The 25,839-nt window shown below is 35.0% G+C and overlaps 3 protein-coding genes across 3 annotated transcripts; all 3 read right to left on the reverse strand.

Annotated features, from left to right (window-relative positions):
- Positions 1 to 2,538: 2,538 nt before the first annotated feature.
- Positions 2,539 to 3,690, reverse strand: LOC113751148. The gene has a single exon (XM_027295034.1). It carries the CDS (start codon positions 3,555 to 3,557, stop codon positions 2,832 to 2,834), a length of 726 nt encoding a protein of 241 aa, XP_027150835.1. The 5' UTR covers positions 3,558 to 3,690; the 3' UTR covers positions 2,539 to 2,831.
- A 3,699-nt stretch (positions 3,691 to 7,389) lies between these two features.
- Positions 7,390 to 8,443, reverse strand: LOC113748593. Its single transcript, XM_027292067.1, has one exon. It carries the CDS (start codon positions 8,289 to 8,291, stop codon positions 7,620 to 7,622), a length of 672 nt encoding a protein of 223 aa, XP_027147868.1. The 5' UTR covers positions 8,292 to 8,443; the 3' UTR covers positions 7,390 to 7,619.
- Positions 8,444 to 11,535: 3,092 nt separating this feature from the next.
- On the reverse strand, positions 11,536 to 19,852 carry LOC113777461 (CTP synthase). The gene is made up of 22 exons (XM_027322554.1): positions 19,525 to 19,852; positions 19,010 to 19,089; positions 18,549 to 18,635; positions 18,402 to 18,452; positions 18,197 to 18,314; positions 18,027 to 18,083; positions 17,597 to 17,661; positions 17,332 to 17,415; positions 16,843 to 16,893; positions 16,656 to 16,718; positions 16,531 to 16,577; positions 16,205 to 16,274; positions 16,064 to 16,126; positions 15,314 to 15,403; positions 15,189 to 15,227; positions 14,027 to 14,176; positions 13,867 to 13,944; positions 13,701 to 13,786; positions 13,144 to 13,192; positions 12,987 to 13,067; positions 12,431 to 12,524; positions 11,536 to 12,213 (listed from the first exon to the last, which is right to left on the reverse strand). Exons 1-22 carry the CDS (start codon positions 19,640 to 19,642, stop codon positions 12,146 to 12,148), a joined length of 1,689 nt encoding a protein of 562 aa, XP_027178355.1. The 5' UTR covers positions 19,643 to 19,852; the 3' UTR covers positions 11,536 to 12,145.
- Positions 19,853 to 25,839: the final 5,987 nt, after the last annotated feature.

Raw genomic sequence — 25,839 nt, forward strand, 5'->3', positions numbered from 1 at the left:
ATTTTGCTGTGGAAAGTTGGAATCGTGCAAGACAAAAATGTTGACGATCGAGAGAAAGAGCAAAAAAAAAAAAAAGGGGAATAGATTCAAAAAATAATTCTTGCAAAAACATATGAGACAATGGCACCTAAGAATCTTGCAAAACATTGCTTACGAGAACATATGAGACAATGACACCTAAAAATTAATATACTTTTTAGGTGTAATCTTATGGACAGTAATCTTATGTATCAAAATAGAAGTTTCGGTACTATTTATTCTTTGAATATTGACATTTTCATTGTAATTTCAATTATTACTAATATTTCCAATATTATAATATGATTGTTGTTTCCATTGTTTACAAGTTTCGGTACTATACTTCGCTCTTCAAAACAGGCATGCACGATTCATGTGTCGTTGTGATACTTCTTGTCTTAGAGATTTAAAAACAAAGGTATACATTATTTATATGTATATTTTTTTACACAATATTATTTACAAACTGTCTAAAACAAAAGATAATTTTGAACAATGTATGCTTTTAATTGTCAGAAAAATGGAGGTGCATTATTCGACCAACACATTAATTCATGCCAAAATCGTGCATTCTCATTTATAGTGCGAACTCCACAAAAAATAACAGAATTAATTAAACCCCCAATACTGGCGTTCGTACTCAGAGCTGACTGGTGTGAAGAATGTTCACACCTTCGTAGAAGATTATCAAATCAAAGGCAAAATGTCTGTAAGTATTTCATTTACTGATCAAATTAAATATTCAATTATATTTAATTGGATCCTTATGTCGCTCAATTTATGATATAGATTTCTATTTTTTTTCAGGATCCAACCTTAATCGAAATGATCGTTTATAAATAATGGAGATGTTTTTATCATATATTGAACTATTGTTACAAAGTTTCATTTTTTTAAATATATTTTCATGTGCCCGTGATTATAATATTTTACTATTTTTAAATTCTTCTATAGATTGTAATTTTTTTAATAATGTAGGTACCGTGCGTAGCACGGGTATTCACACTAGTTTATTTAATTACAAATAGAATCTAATCTTTCTAAAAAAAATGACCATATGTTTTTTTTTTATAAGAAAAAATGATCATACGTTGGACTTGTGATAGATTGATGGTAAAATGTGATCGAAAACTTAGATTGTGATCAAATATTACCTATTTGATTTTGTAAGTGATATAAAGTTACCATTTTAAAGGTGAAGTACGAAAAAATTCATTTGACGAAATGTGATAGAGGTTTCGAATGATTTTTCTAAAATAATTTATAGCAATGTGAAAATAATAATGAAAAAAAAAGTGTTGAATGTATATAAGAAACCCATGTGGTTACAGCATGTCCTAAACCAAGTGAAGCCATATTGGCATGTTACTACTATCGAAAAAAAAAGGAAAAAAAAATTTAAAGAGGGCACAAGGATGATAGACCACCAAAATAACATATATAGAATGTAGAGAAACACAAAATACAGCAGCATTCCAGCCAAATTTCTGCTGCTGTGTCATGCCCAATGCCCAAAAGAAAAACACGTTGACATCTGCCTCCCGAATATAGAATCGTACTACCAAAAAAAGCATTAAAACGTATCATACCCCTCCTTCATTCCTTCCTCCTTTTCTGTCTCAGTTTCCGTTTTGTAGCTTGCTGCGCGAGATTGAGAACGATGGGGGAGCACAGGCCGAGTTTTGGTGGTCGAGGTGGGTCAGAGCGGAGAGTGGAGATCGTGAGCGGAAGAGGGTTTAACCAGGAGGGGGTTTACGCGATGAGCCGGCCTCGGTCGCCTCATGATCATTATCGTGAGGCGGAGTCTAAGCCGCCGCGGGGGTTCGGTGATGCTGAGACGAAGAGACGCAAGAGAATAGCAAAGTACAAAGTGTATAGCCTCGAAGGCAGGGTCAAGGCTTCCATCAAGAATGGGCTTCGCTGGCTTAAGAACAAGTGCTCCGAAATCATTCACGGTTACTAGCTACTCCTACTCTCAATTCCTATTCTCGGATGTTCTCATTCTTCTTTTAATGCTTATGTGCTAATATCAGTGATGGATTGCTTATTTGGACGCAGATTCTTCATGCTCTTTTTTTTTTTTGGGGTTCGTTCCAGTGTTTACAATCTGTTAGATTGAGGTTATTATTACGCTGGCACGATCTTGGACATTAATTTCTGACATTATGCGGTTCTGGTGCTTTATGTTCTCGAATTAGGGAAATTTATTGGCGGATGTTTAAAGATTGGGGTTTGAGCAAATGAATCAATGCCTGATGACTCCTCCAACCTCAGGCATCAATGTGAGGCAGGAATTCGTTAAGAAATTACAAACTTTTAATTCAACGGAGTAATAAAACTCAAAGCAACAACCTTTTTAACCAGCCAACACCCTTCTCTGCGTGTGTGTGTGTGTCAGTGTAAATACAATCCACAGTAGATGTGTATACCAAAAAAAAAGAAAGAAAGAAAGAATAAGAAGAAAAAGAAAAAACCCCGGAGATAGCACAAATGTGGTATTCAATTTTCTTCTTTGCGCTGCGATCTGCGTAATTCGCAGTTACATTGCGTTTTTTTTTCTTCATTAATAAGTGATTTAGAACTGAAGAAGCTATAAATCTGTCGGCCTATGCAACATTAATTACACCCATGAAAAAGCTAAGTTAAAAGACTCGAGGGAAAATGCATGGAAAAAATGAAATCAATGTGTGTGTGTGTGTGTGGGGAGCAGAAACAGGGAGTGGTGAATATCCTTTTATTGGGGCACCTGACGCCTGCAGCATCAATACGATTGACATTTATGGGATCGCAGCGGTGGTGATTGGTGAATGTCGTCAATTGATTTGCTGAAGCTTCATTTGTTGGTAAAACTGAGCGATGAACTCCTCGGCCTTGGCGTCGATCATTTCATCCCCGCACAGAGCATCAAAAACCTCATCAGGATCATCGTCATCATTACCCTGGTAGTAGTCTTGTTCGAGTTCTTGGAGATTGCTAGCGGAAGCGTATTGGCTCATGGTGCCACCGGAGGAGACGGTGGATGGTGATGGGGAGGAGGGCTGGTACTGATGGATGCTCATCATGGCGCTGCTGTTGTTATAAATCAGATCCTCCGACTCCAAACTTTCAACCCCTGGCCGGGGGGGTGAAGCGGGGGAGAGGGAGCGGTTGTCCTGCAGATGCAACGGCCTCATCGATCCCACCATCTTCTCCCACTTCGTCTTGGAGTGGATCCTATCATCAGGGTCCACTACGTCTGGAGCGGGCGGTGGTTTTTTCTTGGACTTGGAATCAGATCGCAGCAACATTAATGCAGCTCTGAAGAAGCCCAAGGGGCGTTTCTTCTTCTTCTTCTCCTCCTCCTCCTCCTCCTTATTACGGTTGTTATTAATGTTCATCTTCCCATTTTTATTCATTGATGGAACGACGGTGGTAGCCGTACCCGTATCGGCAGTGGGAATGAATGCCGATTCTTTAGCCGCAACGCCATCTTCTTTGATGATGCCGCCAGAGGTGGTGTTGTCGTTGAAGTTTTCTTCAAGCGGCACCGGCATGGGCATGGTTAATGCCAATGGATGAACCAGCAAAGAATTCTGGTTCGGATTGAGAAGAGAGAAAGGATGTTTAATCAACTGGGGTGGGGAGTTTTTTTGTTCGTTCTGGTTGGTGGTGACCAGAGCAGGCCTACCTACCTACCCTGCAAGAATGCAGGGCGATACTTTGAGAGAAAATCCCTCTCTTTGGTATCAGCACCGCGCCTGCTCAACCTTCCTCCCACCATTTTTTCGGTTATATAGGGAACCAACAGCAAATGCCACCCCACACGAATATTAGTAATATTACTTCTTCTTCTTGGTTTTGACCTCTTTTTTTTTTTTTTCCCTATTAAAAGTTTCCCGTATCAAAGGGAATATTCCGGAATACAAGAACTCGCGTTTACCAAAATGACCCCCCACATTGGATCCTACAATGACACGTAAATGGTTTCCGCTAATTTTCCGCGGCGGCCACCAACAGCATCGGACAGCCCTTCGTTCACCGTAGCAAACAAGAAGGGAGTAGTATTTGATTCAAACTCGCCTTTTCTTTCTTTCTTTCTTTCTTTCCTTTTTCCTTCTTGTTTTGTTATTCACGATATAGGGTGGAATTACCATTCATCAATACATGCTGGGATTTCATGAATTTTCTTCTCTCGAGGCAATTGATTCCTATTCCAATTCAACCTTCAGCTTGTAATCCCTCCAGGGACAGTTGTTCATCCTAATTTGAACTTCTATAAATTTCTAGAGTTTCCATAGGAATTAAACCTTTTTTTTCTTATCGGAGTTGGAATTGCATTAGAATGAGAATTGGAGCCTGGTTCATGCATCACATTATTAAATTTTCGTTTTCTGATGGCAGTTACCTTATCAGTGGAAGACTCTTGTTATTAGAAGACTCTGGCGGAAAACATTTTTCTGAAAATATCACGTAATCACCCCACGATAAAATTTTCGGAGGAAAAAAAAAAAAGATACCGTATCTATTCCAATACCAATATGCCATATTCTAATATGTTTGTTTAAACGCTATTACAATTAAAACTAGTGGGAATACCCATGCTATGCACGGTGTTGACATTATTGGAAAAAAAATAAAATGGTGAACAAATAAGGGTGAAAAAATTTTACCAATAAAATTAAAATATAATATCTGTTTAACAATAGTTTGAAATATAGTAGAATGTATATATCATTCAAGAACCATCTTTTTTCGGTTGTATGAGAATTTTTTTTATCATTGTATAAGAATTGTTAACAAAAAAAATACAATAGTTAATATAGAATAGTATCAATAGAATTTAATACAATTGTGTTGTAATCAAATGAAAAATACGCACCAATTGAATTGTTATTAGCACCCATAGTTAATGAAGTAATCCCTATATAAAAATATTTTGGTACATGTAGTAATTGGTAATCTATAAAATAAAATAAATTACTAATCTATAAAATTGCTAAGTTGTCTATAAATAGCATCAATAGAATGTAATACAATTGTATTGTAATCGAACAATTGTAATAGTTGATTTAGCAAGATAGTGCAGCCAAAAAATGTGTATGTAAGATAAGTATGACGATATAAAAAACTGTATATTTACCATGATCACGCAAAATCATCGGTGATGTGGATGCCTAGCGATCTTGAGGACAGTTAGATTTTTCATTTCTTTGATCTAGAAATAAAATATATATTAAATTAAAAATCAATAGTTTATGTATTTATTTTATGTGTAAATAGTGATACATTGTATGAGAACTGTTCACCAAAAAAATACAATAATTAATATAGAAATAGCATCAATAGAATTTAATAGAATTGCATTGTAATCAAATGAAAACAATTACAGAGAAGTGGTTACCTGAACTAAGGAATGCAGTTTTAAATACTCAAAAGTGCCTTGACGATTGCACATATGTCAGGGGCTTGGTGAGTTCTTTGCTCCTCTTGAATCATTTTCTTTTTTCTAATTGTAATATATTACTTGCAGGTATTAAGTAGGACTTGGCTCTAACCTTTCGTTTAAGTACTTTAAGCAATGAACTATTTATTCCATGAGTTGAATTGTGCTGTTGCTAGATAGATGAATCACGTAGTTATAATTGTCATTGTTGATAAAGAAAAGAAAGGCTAGAATGCAATTTTGCCAAAAGGATTTCTGACGAAATTAAAAATTAATCCAATTTTAATAATGGGCGTATAGTGCCTTAGTTATTAGTAGTATCTGAATTGTTTATCTCCAATTATAAACCATTTTTAATTATTTTTTTTTTAATTATCAAAAAATCTTTTTTTTTATTTCATGCACGATCATTTTTGGAATAAAATTATGAAAATAACTATCGTAACACCTATTTTATGTGATAAATGTGCAATAAAAAAAATTAAAAAAATTTCAGTAATACAAACAAATAAATTTTTATAATATACAATTTATGTTAGAAATAGTAGAACCCTCAATCATGAACCTATACCATCCGCAATTATATAAGCAAGCAATACCTTTTTATCTTTGCTTTACAGTGTAACAATAAGCAAACAACCGTTCATAAGATTTTGTAAAAAAATTTCAGAAATAATGGATGATCAGAAAATCAATGCAATATCATTAATGACAAAAAACAAAGCAAAAGCAAAACATACTTAAAAGGCAGAGGGGACTGACCTGGAAAATTAGGCCGGCCGCAAGAAGGTTGATTTCTGCTGGAGTCTCTGCACATAATATCTTCCACTACTGCTCACATAAGAAACAAAATCAATACATTTACAAAATCAATAGAGAACCCAAAACAAATAAGAAACTGAGAGAGAGGGTGAGGGAATTAACTCGATAAGTTAATTAAGTCGATCAGTAAAAGAAGAATTTGTAGGAGTAATTGTAGGATGAGTTAAGATAGTGGGATAGTGGGAGTGAGATAGTGGGAATATTGATTGGTGATAAGGTGATAGTGGGAATATTGATTGGTAATAAGGTGGGTTATAACCCACTACTTTTTTATGTATTAAAATAAATACAAAAATATGAGTTAAGATAGTGGGATAGTGGGAATATTGATTGGTGATAAGGTGGGTTATAACCCACTATTTTTTAATGTATTAAAATAAATACAAAAATCTAGAAAAAAGTATGACAAGTTTAGAAGGCATTGAGAGGGTATATGCTAAAAATCCATTCCTGAATACATATAGATATAGATATAGATGATTGAATTTTTTTTTTTTGTCCACACAGAGGTATCCAGGTTTTCGGACTGATAATACCTAATGACCGGACTAATCCCCTGCGACCCGGGAGAGGAGGCCTCATTCCACACCGAGCATTTGCACGCAAGACTCGAACCCTGGTTGGCCAGAACCTTTTGGTCGCCATACCCTAACTAGGGGGAGCGGACCGCTCGAGCTAACCCACATGAGCGAATGATTAATCAACACTTTTCTTGTGAAGAAAATTAATTAACATACAAACCCTTTATTCTAAGGAGAGAGCCCGCCCCAGAGATGTCCAGCAACTATAGTAAATAATAGAGATCGAACCAAAGACCTTGCTGTAAAGATAGACTATCAGTCCCAATCAAGCTACCAATTGGGGAAATTACAATTTGCAACGTACTTAGGTGTGTCGTTTTTTCCAAACATAAGCCTCTTCCAAAATGGTTGATAAGGGAACCCACCTATCCACCTGGAAACCACTGAGGCACGAATCGATATCCACTTTATGACTTTCTTCAGCTTTAATAGCGGACATGTACTAACCTACAAGACACGAATCGATATGCCCTTCTGCATATAATCTTTAATGATTGTCGTCGACAGACAACGGCAAGAGCTCAACAAGAAAACATATCATTATCGTTGGAAGCCAATGAATTTCCCTTCTGTTATTGTAGAAAATACATTTATTAAAAAAGCCTCTGTTATCTACAAAAATAATGCCGCAACACATGCTAGTATGCTGATCGGAGTAAACTATTATAGAAAGGAATTTGGTGTAAATGTGTGAAGTCAAAAAAAAAATAGAGCAGCGGGTGGCGTCGACGGGTGTGGAATAGATTGGAGGCGACAGCTGTTTCACCGAGCAATTTCTAGCTCGCACCCCGACTAATCATGTCATGATATTGCAGATACGATATTTGTCTCTGGAGCTTGATTTGTCGGTAGAAGTTAGCAATGAACTGCTCCGCCTTCAAATCGATTCCATCGTCACAGCTACGAGGAGTTTCGTTGGTTTCTTGATGATCACAAACCATAGTATTGGAACGATCATCATCATCTCCTTCTTCTTCTTCGTCACTGGTAATGTAATCGCCTGCTGCCTTTAGGAGAATACTCTTCCCGGAGAGCGCTACATCATTGTGGGCTTCAGAAAGATAGTACGTATCATGACCGGTACCACTACAATCGTGGCGATCAAAATCATAGTCGTCGAAATCCACCTGGGGGGCACCAGTAATGCAGGGAATGTTGGGCATCTTGAATCGCAGGGAAGAAGGACGATGCATCTTGAAGTGTATGACGGGAGTATCGTCGAATGAAAGCTGCCGCTCGCCGTAATGGAGAGCACCCCGTCGATGACGATAATAGTCGTTGCTGGAGGAGGTGGTTCCGAGGGTTCTGTTGATGAACTTGGGAAGTAAACGCAGATCCACCATCAGCCGCCTGTTCTTGAAATGTCCACCTCTTCTAGCCCATAGCAAGGCCAGCCGGAGGGAGTTCCAGGCTCTTCGAGCAACTACTGCTGATTTATGCTTGTGCATATTTATTTATTTATTTATTGCTTTTTCTTTTCTTTTCTTTTTCCTGGTTTGGAATGTGCTATAGGCTCAGCTGACCGCACTATTTCCAATTTTCTGGTTGCAAGGTACACGGGGTACTTTGTTGGAGTTGAGATCACAAAGCAGCTAGCTAGGGCGAGAGAAAGCGAATGGTGATTTAGGGGGTGTGGAGGAATTTGTTGAGTTTAAGACGAAAAGGCTGTATTTATAAGCCAAGAAGCAGCAGCGGCTTTAAGCTTAATTTGTGTTGCGTCGTGGAAAAGGTACAGTGGGTGATGTACGCGATGCGAAACGCGGTCCGGTGGAATTTAAAATTGATGATGGGACCATTGGACTGTTGTACAGTTGTACTCAGTTGGTGTTGGGGTTTGGGGAGGGAGGCGTCAACATGGGATAATTTGCTTGAGCTTTGTCAACAATAATATCACTTGTCACCTTTGAACTCTAACAAATTTCACTTGCCTCCCCTACTTTAAGATTTTTATAACATTTGTAACCTATTTCAAAATATAACATTAAAAAACTCATTTTGGGAGAGAGCATAATTTTTTCTCCAAAAAAAAAAAAAAATGTGATTATATTGACAATAATTTTTAAAAATGAAGGTTTAATTCTAATGAGACAAAATATAGTTCATTTTTAAAATGCAATGAGTTGACATTTGAAAGTTTATTTGAGGTTTTATCAAGTTACAAGAAATATTATTTTATTTATTTTAAAGAATTTTGACTTAATTTAATGAGTTTTATAAATCATTTATTTGTTTGAATTTTCTATTTTTTATCCAAATCGATGGTCCGAAAACTAGAAATACACAAAATGCTAAAAATTATACTTTAACTTGTTTATGGTGTTTCTAACTGATACAAAAAAAAAGTTATTTTTATTTTGGTGAAATATTTGAAGTTATTTTTATGAGTATTATAAATTATTTAAATTTTCATCTTTCATGTCCAAACCAATGAAACAAAAACAATTAAATGGCCTTTCAACTCCGTTATTAACTTTTAAATTTCTATTAAAGAGCCACATCAACCAAATTTACAAAAACAATTGAGACATAATAGAATTAGTGTGTCATAACAATTAAGAGGCCACGAGAAAAGTCTAAATTTAGAATGAGATTATATTCTCTTATGTGAAATGCGGTCTGTAATGTTATACTTTGAAATGTTTAAAAAAAACAATTTTAAAGTAAGGAAAACAAGTGAGATTTTTTTTAAAGTTTGAAAGTGCCAAATAAAATATGTCAGAAACCTTTGTGGAGGTTAGGTTTCTTAAATTATCCCCTCAAACATTTATCACTAGAGAATAATTACATTATGATTAATTATATTGTTGTCATAACGCAGCACTAATAAACAGAAATTCAAATAATAGGGATGTACACACGGTCAGGGAGTAAAGTTAAGTTTGCGGGATTCGGCAAATACGCGGTTGGCTGGCGCGTGCACACTGGCTCTACGCGGCTGGATCCAACTGCCACCCCATAAGCATCATTTGAAAACTTATACAGTTATACAAAAGCATTTGAAAACTTATACAGTTATACCAAAGCATTTGAAAACTTAATATCTTTTTTTTTAAAAATTTTTTTTTTTAAATTTTTTGAAAAGCTAATTCTTGTAACCGCCCTCGATGAGCGCTTACCGGCACCTCCACGTACAAATCAAAAACTAAATAGTCAAATGCGCCTAGTTGACACCTTAATAAACAAATTCCAGAACTTTTTTTATATATATAAAAACATCATCATTTTGTTAAATCTGCACTTATGACAGAAATTACATCACTCATACATAGATGAAAACAAATCTGAACAACAAATAGTAGATAATACAGATTTGAAAAATCAATAGAATATTACAATACAAATCTCCAAAAAAATATTAAAATATAAAACATTTATTGCCCTAAAATCATCTATGCAATGTTTCTAGCTTGTTTCCTTTTAAATCTACTAATGAAATGATTCACACTCAAATGTTAAGTGAGATTTGATGAGGTAGATCTAAAACGTTGTTAGTGTTTGCTCCTTGCCAAAATGTGAAGTTACTATAAAGATCACGATACGCCAACAATTAACATCTGCCAAGAAAATAAAATTGATGTCTATACAATATATAAAAAGAGGAGCAACACTGATAGTGTATACACTATCATCATTGAATTTATGACATGTACAAAATTGAATATCAAATTCAAATTTTGCATAATTATCATTCATTCAATATTGACACATATGCACACTGTCGGTGTCAAAAAAATTAATCCTAAAGAGAGAGGTGGAAGGTTTGGTGTAAACATTTTTTTTGTCACTTTTTGAACTTTCATTTTTACCCTTATAAAAACCACTTTTAACTACCTAAAGACATATTTATGATTAATTATCTTGAAAACATGTTTTACTTCAACTATTTACTTTTCAACATGACTAACCCTAAGCATTAGAACTACCAATATACAATATTTAAACTATATAAACATATTGGCACTATACACATACCAATACTACACTTATGCCAATATTCATACCATATATAAAGGAAGAGGAAAGGGTTTGGTGCAAACATTTTATTATCACTTTATGTACCTCCATTTTTATCCTTGTAAAAAATTAATTTTAATTACCCAAAGACATGTTACCAAGATAAGATAACTACTTATACGCATTTCTTCATCTACTATTTAAACATATTCTTTAATATGTAACCGCCCAAAGTGGTAACTACCAACATAACACTCATTTAGTCAAAATAATATAGATGATTAAGATTTTCTTTACTAGTAATAGAAATTTGCACGTAAAATTCATTTATCATCCATATTATGCATATCTTTATTAAGGTTGTCTGGCAATATTGAGTCATAAGGCAGCAAGGGCGTAAATAACACCCAAGTCCAACTCATTTGCCAGCTCTGTAGCGCCGCATATCATCAGCCACTAATGAGTGTTACCATTTAAGTTTTACCCTCTCCATTCCGAGTATTTCCGTCTGCCAATTGTTCCATTATCCGTTGACCCTCTAGTTTATACTTTTTCATTTCAGAATTTTCGTATCCGATAATCCGACCACGGTATTTGCCTAAAACAGCAGCCATAACAACGTATGTGTTACACCAGCTAAACCTGCCTTAAATCGTCAAAAGAACTGCAAAACAGAAGGTGCGGGGCATATATACACAGCAGTATAGGAAGTAAAAAGAATAAGAAAAGTCACATACTTGAAACATTTTACCGTCAACATTATTGACGGCCAAACTAAAATTAATGCTAAAAGTATTTTAACTCGTTGCTCAACCCAGAAGACCCCCAATTGAATTGAAAGGGTTTATAGCTCACCCCTCAGTTCACTATTTCGCCATACAATTCCAAGTTCCGCACCTCACAATTTGCTAAATATAAATATGGCCGTCTACAAGCATTTTCCTATCCACAGCTTCATCACCTTCAAATGCTCTTTACAGGATACTGCGGACATCAATACCTGGGGAGTGGAAGCTCAAATGTACAATTACTGTGTTTTGTCTCGTGTATCACTACAAATCTAAAAGGCTAATTCACCCATACTAATTGGTAAAACATCACGATCACTCAGTCTAAGAGAGATCGACAATCTCAAAACAAGAACCCCTTACTATGAATATGCAATTGATGCGCAAATTACTGCAATAAATAATAACATTTGGTAAAATTGGGCAAATGTCAGAACGACTGCTTACTTTTAAAAATGTTTTTAACAATTTCCAGCCGCACTCCGTAGGCCTTTAATTACCCAAGTCCTCTCAAAATTGCAAAGTACCTAGTAAAGTTGAGCAACAATCCAAAATGATGACTATAGGCTTCCATTCTGTTGCTTTGTAAGGTATGCTTCCAATTGCCCGGTGGCCGCCAAAATTAACCCTACGGAGAACCCAAGATTTTTAGGTAGCATAAAAATCTGAAAATGCAATTCAAAATGTTTTCCTTAATTACCCAATACAGACATTACGACAACATTGCTAGAAAAGGGCATCACTATCTTGTCTTGTGTCAGTAATACTAAATCTGCTTATGAATAGGATAAAATTTCAATAAAAACAGTTCATTTCATAGAGAAAAACAGAAAAGTTCTACGTACCTAAAAACAGAGCTGAGGGTCTTCCTGGTCGTGACTTGAATTCTGGATGAAATTGAACACCCACATAGAATGGATGGCTGGGATTCTCTAAGATCTGCACAAAGTAAAAGATATGAACCAGGATGGAGGACAGGTTAAGAACTCAAGGAGGCAGAAAAAATCAAATTACAAGGACAAGGAAGTCAAAAATCTTCTCTCACTTGTATATATTACATCACGCTAATCCAATCCCATAGTTTTGCTCCTCCCCCAGTATTTAGCCACTTAAACCATTCAACATGCAACAGTCATCACATTTGTCAAAATTTCTATCCAAGACTGACCTCAATATTTTTCCCACTTGCAACCTTTCCCACAAATCTCAATCCAGCTTCCTCCAAAATGCCAAATACTTGTTACAAGGACAAGGAAGTTAAAAAACCTTTTATTACATGTCCATTTTATAGCAATTAAAAAGAACCTCGTTGTTTCGCTCCCCACCCCCAGCATTTAGCCAGTTTAACCATTCAACAAGCAACAGTCATCAATTTTTTGAAAAATTCTATCCAAAACTGACCTCCATTCTTTTCCCACTTTCATCCTTTCCCACAAATCTCAATCCAGCTTCCTCCAAAATGCCAACTACTTCAGGATTCACCTGCACCATAATTGAGATAATTAGATATCCATGCAAATCACATGATAGCATGCATTGAACATTTTAAGAGGTCAACCTCGTATCTATGTCGATGTCGCTCATCCACATATTCTGAGTTATGATACCTGCCAAAAGAAAGCATTAAAATGTGTGTAGAAAATCTAATGCATTTCAGAAGATCTTACATAGAGTAAAGCTCAGTTTAATGATTTTTAATTTTCAAAAATCCTTCTACCAGGGATGGGAAAATGGTTTATCTCCTCTTCTAGATTATATCTACCAGCATGCCTAACTATGAACCTACAGACAAGGATATATCTTTCCAACAAGGTATATGAGCAAACATTTAGTTTTTGTAAGGCTTTTCCCCAAATTGTGGATGAGCAGTATGGTGGCATTCTTGGTCAGAACTCTCATATGCCACAAGGCAAAGTTGCCCAAAGGCATATCCATAACATTAGTATCCTAAAACTAAAAGAGATGCACCAGCACCCAATGACTATCATTGCTCTAGGATTTAGAAACTATCTCTTTTCAAATTTTTCTTTGTATTAGAGGAGTTCTAATGACAATCATACTTCAGGATCTGACATTTATGCATTTTACTACACAAATCATGCAACTATGCCATACAGCTTTGCAGTGATACAATCAGGAGTCTGTAACAATGTTCTCCGACTACCAAGCCTCATGGTACTTCCCATATGTGTTTTAGAACCCTATAAGACATGAAAAAACCAGTCATTAGTCAAATGCATTTGACAGTGCATGTCAATCAAATTATTCAAGCATAAAATACCTCTGGCATGAAAATTACAACCGGATTTTGAGTATCAGCATCAAACTCTGTACTGTTTGCCCCTTGCAAACCCAAAACCTTGACAGCATATATGAGATAAGGTAACTGTACTGTGAGGGGGAAAAAAAACCTGGATTACGTTTTAAAGAGAGTGGCTTACAGATCTTGCAAACTCAATCACAGCAATCTGCATGCCTAAGCAAATCCCAAGATAAGGAACATTATTCTCCCTTGCATACTTGGCAGCCAACAACATTCCCCTCACACCACGGTCTCCAAACCCACCAGGTACTAAGACACATGCTGCCTCCTGAAGGAATTTTTCATGAGAATTTGGAAGACCAAAATATCATTCAACTCCCAACTCCCCCCCCCCCCTCTGTTCAAGGACAATACGACAAGCAAGTAAACCTTCTTCTTCACGGAAAAGGTGCTGTTCATGAGAATTTGGAAGACAGAAATATCATGCAATTGCCTACTCCTCCTCCCCCCTTTTTCTATTTTTTCTGTTCAAGGACACTATAACAAGTAAATCTTATTGTTCGCATGCAAAACTTATGTTGACAAACCCCTATCATCCCCCACCACCCACCCCCAAAAATAAAAAAGAACACACACACACATGAGAGAGAGAGAGAGAGAGAGAAGGCATAAGAAAGAAGGCCAAAATAGGGCAAAATAAACAAACAGTACAGAAATAGAGGGTTCCAAAATTAGATTATCAAAGAATAGGTTTAGGATAAACAATGACCAGTAATTCTAATTCCAGTTCAAAAAATTACCAGCTCCAAATCTGTGATAATAATCACATCCATCCAGAGTTGATTCTACATAAATCAAACTCTGCATGGGGGCATTATTTTGTCAGAAGAACTTGCCAGTACAAAAGAGTGCAGAGAAAATGACAAACATCTGCTACTCAATCAAACACGTATGTCCATATGATATGCGTTCTGCACGCTAAATCTCCTAAATGAAACGAAAACCCCATGATAAATTCATCAAATAACCTGCTCTATTCCATTTATGCCCTTCCTAGCTGAATACAAACTTGAGCTTTAAACTTAAGTGATACCTCCATTCCCTCCTAAACCTGTCCAGACCAAAAGTACCTAACCTGTCACATTTAAACCATTTCTTTTTATTCCAATTGTATTCATCAAGCCATAAATCCCTATCCTAACCTAATTAAAGGCTTCAAAACAATTTGGAGAACAACATGATTATGTTCAACTTCTAAGTATGGAACTTCAACAAACTAGTTTCAGTTGAAGACAGGAGGATTTTAAGTACATTGATTACAAAAAGAGGTGAAAACGTACTCTTAGAGTCCTCCATGCAGCAGTATGAGCTTCTGGTGTCTACAGCACAAGTATTAGCAAACAGTCAAATTACCCATACTAAACCACAAAAACCATAAATGAAAAACTAGGAAAAAATGATGCACCGATTCTGAACTTTCATCTTCAAGATCTGAAGCTGCAATCCAGTCAACTGATGGCTTCAGTGAACGAGCAATGCAGGCATGCAGAAGAGCCTAAAGGTGAAATGAATCAGAGCAGCCTAAGCACTAAAGAACAAGATGTAGGTTCAGGACCTAGAAGTAATATATTTATATGCCTCTGCTATAGAAGTTCTGAGTAATGGAAAGTATGTATAGTAATCCACATTGAATTTCAAAGCATTTATATTGGTATCTTGTTAATTAAAAGAAGCATCCACCGTAAGGCTATCAATGGTACTTCACAGAATTCCACAAATGAAATAATTTGGTAACAAAAGTGAAAGCAATGATAAAACACTTTGGATGTTTTTTCTTGTTTAGTGCAGGATTCTTTTCAACTCAAATTAGAGTACTCCCGTATCAGGGTACCCAGAAATCATCCAAGGAAAAGTTGGAAATACAAAATGAACGGCCTAACCATCATCCACAAATTTAAAATTTTTTTCTGAAAAAGGGAGATTTTTAGAATTTGTTAAAGCGGTCCTTCCAAAGACTCAAAGAAAATGAAAACAATATGTTCAGAGGGCAAAAAGGAAGTCACTGGCTTAACCAGTAGTACAAAAGTGCATAATGGAAGATCAGGATTCACTGGTATATTAAACGATGAACAGATTTTGACTGTATAGCATCAACAACAATTTTGTTACTTCCATAGAGCTCAAAGGATACAAGGAGTGCAAAATAGCATGTTACCTTAACTACAGATAAATAAGAATCTGGTAAACCAACATATTTCCCAACCATCGCAATTCGAACCTACAAAAGGAATTTCCTCTCAATAAAATACAAACAATTAAATTAGAAGTAAATGAATATACTTTATGTCATACTAACACTATTTTGGAGGTTATCAAAAGTCTCAGCCCTCTTGGTCCACTCCTGTAATTCAGGAGGTGTTGCAACGCTGAAAGATATATAGTAAAAGTTAGCAGAAGGTTAATCCAAAAATTGTAACCTCAGTTCATTATTGATGCTTCCCTAAACAACAGCATGATGGAATTTTTAATCCAATATAAAGCTACCATTGCACCAAAAATCTAATAGAGATAGCCATCAACACTAGCGCAATGTGATTCATCAACTTTAGAAAGGGCCTAATTATACTTTTAAAAACCCAAATTCTGAGGCCAAATAGCTGAAACAGTTAAAGGTAAAACTACCTCCTCAAATTTAGGTGTTTCAAAATGGCATCATGAGCATTTTGATTCTGCAAAAAAACCTCAGCATCAGAAAATTGGATTCAAAGGATGAACATGACAAGGAATTCAATGTTGTTGACACCCACCCGAAGCAGAAGAGGAATGTGCCAAATATTTGGAACGTCATGGATATTGAGTATATTACCATCCTTAAAAAAGACCACATGTTTGAAACATCATGAAGGTGAGATTATTATCAAAGCAGCAAGACTCCAAACATAGAACAGTTCATATAGGAATATAATAAGCAAAGTCAAGGAAAAAGATACTTACAGCTACGTGACAAAATTGGGAAAGCTTCAGCTTCGTACTTTCCAACAATGGCTGCAACATAACCAAAAGGCAAAATAGATTACATGTGTTTAGAGCAGAGCAAAGAAACAACAGTATATCTAACTAAGAAATTATCTTGAACAATCACCGTTTTTCTTTACTCTGCCAAATTTAGAGAACTGAACACAGAAAAATTCCAAATAAAAAACTAATTCAACATGATGATAAAGTATAACTCTTTAACACAATGAAGTTGAACAACTACACTTTGTTACAATACTATAACCAACACTAGCAAAGCCACGGTGAAACAAACAAAAAAATATATTTGAATGCAATACCATAACTACGATTTTCAAGTCACAGAATCTGGGACAAAGTGTTCAAGTCCACGTAAAAACTAACAAAAAGTTGTCTCAAATTTCATCCATTTGAATGCAATATTTCTCACAACATTATATTACTGCAGAGAAGATGGACAAAAAATACCTCAGCAGAACGGCATGCCAAAAAATGAGGTGTCAAGCCTAGAGCTCTTAGTTCCCTTACACTATGTTGTGTAGGCTTAGTTTTCTGCAAACAAGAAAAAAAAGGCAGGAAAAAGAATTAGCCCAGGGTAAAGGGGGAAGAGAAAAGAAGAGAGGGGGGGGGGGGGGAGTCAACTTGGTCACTGGAGAAATCAAACAACATTCGTATAGAACAGCTTAGAGTCAAATGCCAGACCAATCAAAAAGTAATGGGACAAAGTAATTACTTGCTCACCCACAACCCCAAGAACAGGTATAAGACTGACATGGATGAGGCAGAAGTTATCTTGTCCTGAGGGAGAAGATAAAAGAGTAAATTGGATAGGACCGTGATAATGATGTAACTATAGCTAAAAACACATTTTACACAGAGACATTGAGTTCAATGCATATGTAATGCAATCCCATAACAGTCTTCAGTAAAGAAGCGAATTTATCTACTAGATCCACATTTTAAAAGTAAAAACCGAATATTTCATTCTATTGATCTTGACAAAGAAACTATAAGCTACTTTTTTGTTCCTTTCAACAGATTTGAAGATGAAAAAACACTGTCATATAATAGATCATCTAATAGATCCCAGAATTGACTCAATACAACTGATAATTGATTCAAGGAGTCAAATTCTCTTTAACCACCTGTAAAAAAATCCTTACCAACAGAGAAGAATAACTGTCGTAAAGCCTCAATGAATGGCATAGACTCAATATCACCTAAACAAAGAAAGTGCACATTAATTCCAGCAATTAAAAGGGTTCTTTTGTTGTTTCAATACAAAGGATCAGGAGCTTCCAAGTGTATATGAAAAACCTTCTACAGACCATACCTACAGTGCCTCCCAATTCAATGACACAAACATCAGCAGGCCCCTCCTTCCCATCCACAGGAATGACAGAAACTGTTTCAATCCAATTCCTAATTGCATCAGTGACATGTGGAACAACCTGGAATACAGTAAAAATGCAAAAGCAGTGGGTGATCAACATCATACAGCCATGAGAACAATGCACAAGTAAGGTACAAAGTATAACCTGAACTGTCTTCCCAAGGTAATCTCCTTTCCGTTCCTTTTCAAGGACAGACTAAGAAAAAACAGAATCAAGTTCCCCGAGAAAAATAGCATAATTCCAGAATCTAAGCACTGAAAGTAGCATCTGATTGTTATAAAAAATAAGAACCTGATATATCTTCCCGGTGGTAATGTTGTTGTCTCTTGTAAGCGTCACATCCAAAAATCTTTCATAATTCCCCAAATCTAGATCAACCTATTAAAAGATTCCAAGGTTACAATCACGAGCACATACACAGAAAAAGTATGTATGTAATAGGGAGATTGTTGATAAAATGGAGGAATATGTACAATAACATCTAAAGCATTATGCTTTGTGGCATTAGTACAGTACACAAGCAGAATAGCATAGTCTTCAAAAACAATGAAAGTAATAGGCCGATCTGGAAAATCAGAAAAGCATATTTTGACATAAAAGAAGGCGGTTCAGAGTAAAAAAAAGAAATACCAACGTGGAATCAAATAAAGAAAGCAAAAATGAAGATATGCATATTTTGACATGAAACAACCTGCTTGACAGTAATCAACAATTACCATCTCAGTATCAAATGAGAAAGCAAAAGTTAATACCTCTCCTCCATCATCCAGAACAAAAACTTCCCCATGTTCAAAAGGAGACATGGTACCGGCATCAGTATTCAAGTATGGATCTGCAGTCACAAAAATTTATTTGATGACTCTAAGATGTGCTTTAAAGTAATACCCCAAATACACAGGAGAATTTTAAAAATAGCCACAAGGAAGAAACGTGTGATGGAATTTTATAAGTCGGAACTTAAGCAGTATATGCAGCAGAGAACTAGCAACAGCAAAGAATCAACCAAGTCTAAAAACGCTCACCATCAGATAATGATCATTGAAGATGACTGCTAATTTATTCAAAACCAAGAGAAGGAAAGAAAAAAGAAACCACTTGTGCAAGAAATTGAGCAATGAAAAGGAACAGGCAGACAGAATAATACTCTAACAGTGGGTTTCTAGGGTGATCAACATGATCGTATTTGAGGGATATAAAGAAGTGAAGGAAGGAATTAAGAATCGGAATATAGTGGGCATCCAAGAAATCAGGGAAGAAGAAAACAAACCGATCTTAATGGAAGTGACGCGAAGGCCGCAAGCTTTAAGAACGACGCCGATACTGCTAGCAGTTACGCCCTTGCCCAGCCCACTGACGACACCGCCGGTAACTAATACGTACTTCATTCCTGTTTTTCTAAAACCGCTCTAACGGATGGTTTTTGGAGGTTCTTGATTTTTCCTATACTCTGTAAATAAGTCCAAGACCCGCTATGGCGCCGGTTGGCTGTGCTGTCTACGTGCATGCAAGATGTTTGTTTTAATGCCCGAGCAGGAACATGAAACAGAGTGGGGGAGAGTCGACGCCCTATATGATCGTCTGAGTCTGACCGACTGTAGAAAACACCATCAATTGTGAATTTGTGATCTCAAGTCGCTTTCATTTATTTTATACTCAACGGCTCCCCTTTCTAGATACTGGTGCTAAAAGTATACCCATGTGTGTGCAATTTAAGAATAAATTAATTTTTGTGAAATTTTTTTTAATGAATTGATAGTTATCTTGATAATTAAGGATTAATAGATAAAATTAATATCAAATTAACTCCACACACGCTTTATTATTATAAATATGTATATATACACACACTAGATACTTGTTATATTACTACTCTTTCCATTTGATAGTTTTAGTTTTTTTTTCATGTAGCATAAAAGATTTTACTTAATATTATTGAAATAGTAAATCTAATCTACTATTTTTTAAAAATGCACTTATATTAATATTAGCACATAACTAATCATTATACCTTTACATTAATGGTAACAATAATATTGATGACAAGTTACACAATTTAAAACATGAATCAAAACAATTAATAAATAAGATAGTTATCATCACCGATAATAAAGTACATTAAATAAGGGTATTTTAGAAAAGGAAAAATCGTTCAAAACATCTCTCACATTTTGTAAAATGACTTTTTTCATCTATTACTTTTAAAAGTGTACTTTTACGTCCATTACAACATCATATTTGTCAAATTTGATCCCTACCTAAGTTTCCGATTAGTTTTTGTTCGAAATCCACCATATGCCTTGCACATAATTATTTTTTTAGGGCAAAATTGTCAAATCAAAATTTACATAATCCGGTCTATAATTCCTCACATTTCACAAAATGAATTTTTTCGTCCCTCACATTTCACAACATTAATTGTTTCATTCCTCACATTTTACAAAATGAATTTTTTCATTCCTCATATTTTACAAAATAAAATTTTCATCACTTATTGATTATGTTTACGAATAACTTTTTTTTAAACTCATATATATATATATATATATATATCTATTTAATTTCATTTGAACAGTACGAATAGCATGTAATATATCTCTATTTGATTTCGCCTATATATACCGTTCATGTGAAATTAAATAAATATTTATATAAATTTTAAAAAATTGTTAATTTTTCACTCATATTCATTTTCTTTTACTCGAAAATTGAAAACAAAAAAAGACATTTAATTCTAAACATTATCAATTATTTATATTTAATTAAATTTGGACAGAAAAAAAAAAGAAAAGTATGACAAAAAATTCAACTGTTGGTCTTAAAAGTGACAAATTGAAATTTCAAATTTAAACTACAAGAACTATAGATCGGGTTATGTAAATTTTGATTTGATAATTTTGCCCCTAAAAATGATCATATGCAAGGTACGTGATGAATCCTGACCAAAATCTAGTCGAAAGCTTAGGTAGAGATCAAATTTGATCAATGTCAATTTATAAGAGATGTAAAATTATATTTTTAAAAGTGAGAAACGAACAAAAAAATATTTTACAAAATGTGAGGGACGTTTTGAACGATTTTTCCTTTAGAGAAATTAAAAGTTAATTATATTTTTTAATTGAAAAATGAACTATATATTGGGACGGATGAAAAAGAAAACGAAACTATTAAAATGAGATTAATGGAGTATTATATTATATATGCCAGGGTTTGTCTAATTTTCTTCTTTACCATCTCAATCTTTAACAAGAATTCTCGATAGTACACAATTTAACAAAAACTCGAGACTCACAGTTATTAATCACGTTGAATTTATTGTGTTTGGATATAATACCTATTGCCCCTGTAATTAAATATTGACTTCAATTCACACCTCGTGCTTACAAAATACCTTGAAGAACAATTTCTGTTTGTCTTTTAATAGACTTAAAGTGAATGATCCCAAATTTTAACAATTAAATCTAATGACAAATTTGCCCTTACAATTGGGAGGAACAAACGGCTCCCTTTTAAGTAGTTTTTTTTTTTTTTTTTTTTTTTTTGTCCGGGTCAAGACCCGAAGGCGGCCCGACTAATCCCCAGCGGCCCGGAAGAAGAGGCCCCATCCCCCCAAGCACGGTAACCCTGCACGACTCGAACCCTTGGCAAGCGCTCCTAAGGAGGCGTGCGCTGCCAGATGAGCTGCCCAGGAGGGGCCCTTTTAAGTAGTTATTGGTGCTTAATTGTATGTATGAAAGGAACAATTTATTGTTCCTCCTTTCCAAACAGAGTGAATAAGTCTAAAAATTTTAGTTGCTTCAAAAATTAATCTAGCAAAAGTAAATTACACTTAAAACATTTCACACCCAAAATAGAGCAAGAATCAAATAAATAATAATAAATATTTCACTCTAAAAATGGTTGTTCAATAATAATAAATGCTTGCCCCTCCCCAAAAACATTAGATATCAGTCCAATTACCAAGGAAAAGATAGTAGTCTTTCTAGATTGAAACCACAATCCAGGAGGTAAGGAAGCAACTAAACCAAATTTCACTTCAATGGGAGGCTAAACTTGGGTAAATTAATTGTCTATTGGCGTCAGAATACTAAAATAATCAAAGACTGAACAAATATGTAATTGAAAATGATGGAATTTAGTTTACGCGAAATAAGAATTGCATTTCGGGGGTATTCTGTATTTTCATGAATACGAAAGGTGAACTAAAACTAATATCTGATTATCTACAAGGTATATTTAAGTCAATATTTTCTTCAAATATTATTTCATTCATATTATAAACACGTTTCCAACCCATTTTTTAATATTCTCAACTACCTTTGTATTTTATGCATATCACATCATATAAAAATGGTACAATATTATTTCACATAATTTTTTCAAATAATTCCCTATCCAAACATATTGAGAAAGTGATGGATTATTTCTGAATTATTTATGAAATTAGATGTTTTAGGTTTTAATTTCTCTGCTTCCTCCCCGCTTCTTCAGTTCCACTATTCTTTTATATATTTTTTTTAAGTTAAATTTTTGTCTAAAAATGGGTGTAAAAGCAAAGAGGAAAACAATGACAAGATGCTAAAAAGAAATAGAGTGAATAGCCCAAAAGATCACTAAACTATTAAAAATGGCACCTTCTGGTCACCAAACTTTTTTTGTGGCCGAAAAGGTCACTAAACTCGCAAAAACTCTCCAACGGAGTCATTTTACCGAATTTCAACGGTTTCTCACCCGGTGACAAAAGCACTTGGGTTGAACGAATATTCTAATATGGGCAAAAATGTCCAAAAGCTATTGGAACAATAGATTGTTTAATTCCCAAAGTTGACCAACCTCCAACCTAATGAGATTTACTTCATCTTCTTCGGCGGTAAAAAGGGTGATTGTGACTGCCTGTAAACCAAATGAAAATAGAAAATAACCCACCCAAAAACAGTAGTAAACTCCTCCGCAAACACCTTCACAGACACAGACACGCAAAAACAGCTGATTCGGAGTTGGGATTCATCCAGTTTTCAAATGGGTAGTCAATTTAGCAAAACCAAGGGACCGAGCACGCTCACCCCACCGCAACGAGAAGGCAGCAACTCCAGTCACAGCAACCATAGTAGTAGTAATGGGGAAAAAGCTAACGATGTTGCCTCCGGATCTGAGCTTACGAAGCCGCCTGCCAAGCCGATCCACAGCTCCGATCTTTGGATGCCACTCTCAAGGAATGCACCAGCCGAGCCATCAATTCTATAGCGGTAGGCCTCGACTTCAGGGCCCTTTCCCTGCTTCTTAAGGGCCATCAATTCTATTTTGGGGCTGGATTCCTCCTTTGTGGAGTCTCTTAAGCAGACGAGTGTTCCAATGGTTCTTTATTTCATTGTCAGTTCAACCAGGCAATCTTGCAGCTATGAGTGACCAACGATTGCCTAGCAGGGATTGGAGTCGAATAATGAGGTCCTCCTCAGCTGCTGTGATGTTTCCTCTCTTGATGCCCGGCCGAAGATAATTCATCCATCTTAATTTACAACTCTTGCCACATCTGAGCAGTCACCGAATTTCTAGATCTAAGGCACGTCTTTTGAGGGAAAAACAGGTTTACCATATTTTGTTGGACATTTTTGCCCCTTTACTATATTCCTCCACTCCACATTGCCCATGCCACCGGATGAGGAACCGTTGAAATTCGGTAAAATGACTCCGCTGGAGAGTTTTTGTGAGTTTAGTGACCTTTTCGGCCACAAAAAAAGTTTGGTGACCAGAAGGTGCCATTTTTAATAGTTTAGTGACCTTTTGGACCATTCACTCAAAGAAATATACACAACATTTAGATGTGTCCGGGGAAAGAATACTTTTCTTTATGTAATTGTATGAATTTTGGGGTGCGTACTTTCTTGGTAAAGCTACGAGTGCAGTCATGTAATTCCGTCTGCCTTGAAAATGTTTTGATACATGAAATATTTGTAATACATGATAGATATGGTTAAACTAAACCAATTCGTGCACTCAAAATTGTGCTAGACTCGCATTTGGGCAGGCCTGATTTTTGAAAATCTAATGATCTAAATCGTGCCACACCATCTCATCAAATGATGTTGTAAATTTTGAGTCATTGAATTTTTGAAAACTGAATCTACCCAAGATTTAGCCATTATGCTACAACAGATGCCTTGGATATCTAGTCTTGTATTTGAGCTAATTTCTTTAGTGGCTTTTTGGAGTTGTCAAGGACCTTGCTATTTTCTTTAACTATCTTATTGCTATTTCAACATGAATCACATTTGGATAGATCTTATTGAAAAAAATCCAATGATTTGGTGGTGCCGTTGTGTCTTTGAAAATTAGATTTACCCAAGTTTTGCCCTTTCAACATAACGTACATAAAACTGTGAGAGCTATGTATTTTTTTCAAAAGTTTTGAAAAGCAAAGCTTGCTAAGTCTTTTAGTCTTCGAAATAATTTTCTTAGCCTTGTCTTAACAAAGGCAAAGAGAGAGAGAGAGTACATTAATTTGATAGTTGTGTGTATATATCCATATAAACAAACTTAAAAAATATCTCATTTATGCTGAATTATACATTTGTCTTTACTAATCTTTTATAATCACTAGTGCTAATGGCACACGCGATGCATGTGCAATTCAAAAATATTTTTTTAAAGAATTGATTTTATATAAAATTTAAATCACTGAAGCAAATAGTGATGGTATTTTAATCCTTTTTCCTCATCAAATAATGGTTACTTTAGCAGTTATAATGTTTAGAATCCGTTATTTTGTTAAGATGTGTTTAGATGAGTTATGGTTAAAACTAATTACAGGTAGTTATTTTAGCAAATTGTATTTAGATAGTAAAGTAATAACCGAACTCCTCTCCCTTTATATATAGAACATTATAGATGTTAATAAAGGTAGGCCATCCAAAGTATCAAAAGTAAATTGTAAGTTTTTTTTTTTTGCTAGATACATACATTAGAATATTTTTATTATACAATAAGATTTAAAGAAATAAACAACATCAATTAAGGGTATAAGGGTAAGAAATTGAAGAAATGAATCAAGAACAATATATTTTGCGTGTCCTCCCTCTGTTGAAGATCAATAGTATGCTAGACAGACACGTTTTTGTTCGGAGATTATCTAACTAGTAATCCACAAATTATTTTTACAATAATAAAACCTATATAGGTAATTAATTTGGTGTTAACTTTGTAAGTTTTCAGTTTTAATCTTATCTCTATTATTCATTAACCTTTAGTCATGTACAATAATAAAGCCTTTGTAAGTAGTTAACTTAGTATTAATTTTGCGTGTTTTCAAATTTATTTTTATCCCTATTATCCATTAACGCTTATCTATACAATATATAAAAAGGAGAACGTCACTGTTTAGTGTAATACACAGTGTCATTTTTTAAAATTTCTAATATACCAAGGCAAAATTGTCTCAATAACAGTTACTTATTCGAATAAAAAAGTAGTTATCTATTCAATTGTCAACTAAGTACAACTTCCTCATGCTAATTCGAGAATCTTCCCTACTTCTAGAATCTACATTATAATGAATTTGATCCATAAAATTCATTAAAAAAGTTTTTTA

Source organism: Coffea eugenioides, chromosome 1, assembly GCF_003713205.1.
Source record: "Coffea eugenioides isolate CCC68of chromosome 1, Ceug_1.0, whole genome shotgun sequence".
NCBI lineage: Eukaryota > Viridiplantae > Streptophyta > Magnoliopsida > Gentianales > Rubiaceae > Coffea > Coffea eugenioides.

Excerpts from the sequence above, each read along its gene's own strand:
- LOC113751148 (XM_027295034.1), bottom strand. The coding sequence starts at position 3,557 with ATGCCCATGCCGGTGCCGCTTGAAGAAAACTTCAACGACAACACCACC.
- LOC113748593 (XM_027292067.1), bottom strand. The coding sequence starts at position 8,291 with ATGCACAAGCATAAATCAGCAGTAGTTGCTCGAAGAGCCTGGAACTCC.
- LOC113777461 (XM_027322554.1), bottom strand. The coding sequence starts at position 19,642 with ATGAAGTACGTATTAGTTACCGGCGGTGTCGTCAGTGGGCTGGGCAAG. Across the intron at positions 18,084-18,196 it reads TGAATTGGGAGGCACTGTAG|GTGATATTGAGTCTATGCCA; the intron begins GTATGGTCTGTA and ends TTCTTTGTTTAG. Across the intron at positions 14,177-15,188 it reads CTGCATGGAGGACTCTAAGA|GAGGCAGCATGTGTCTTAGT; the intron begins GTACGTTTTCAC and ends AAATTCCTTCAG.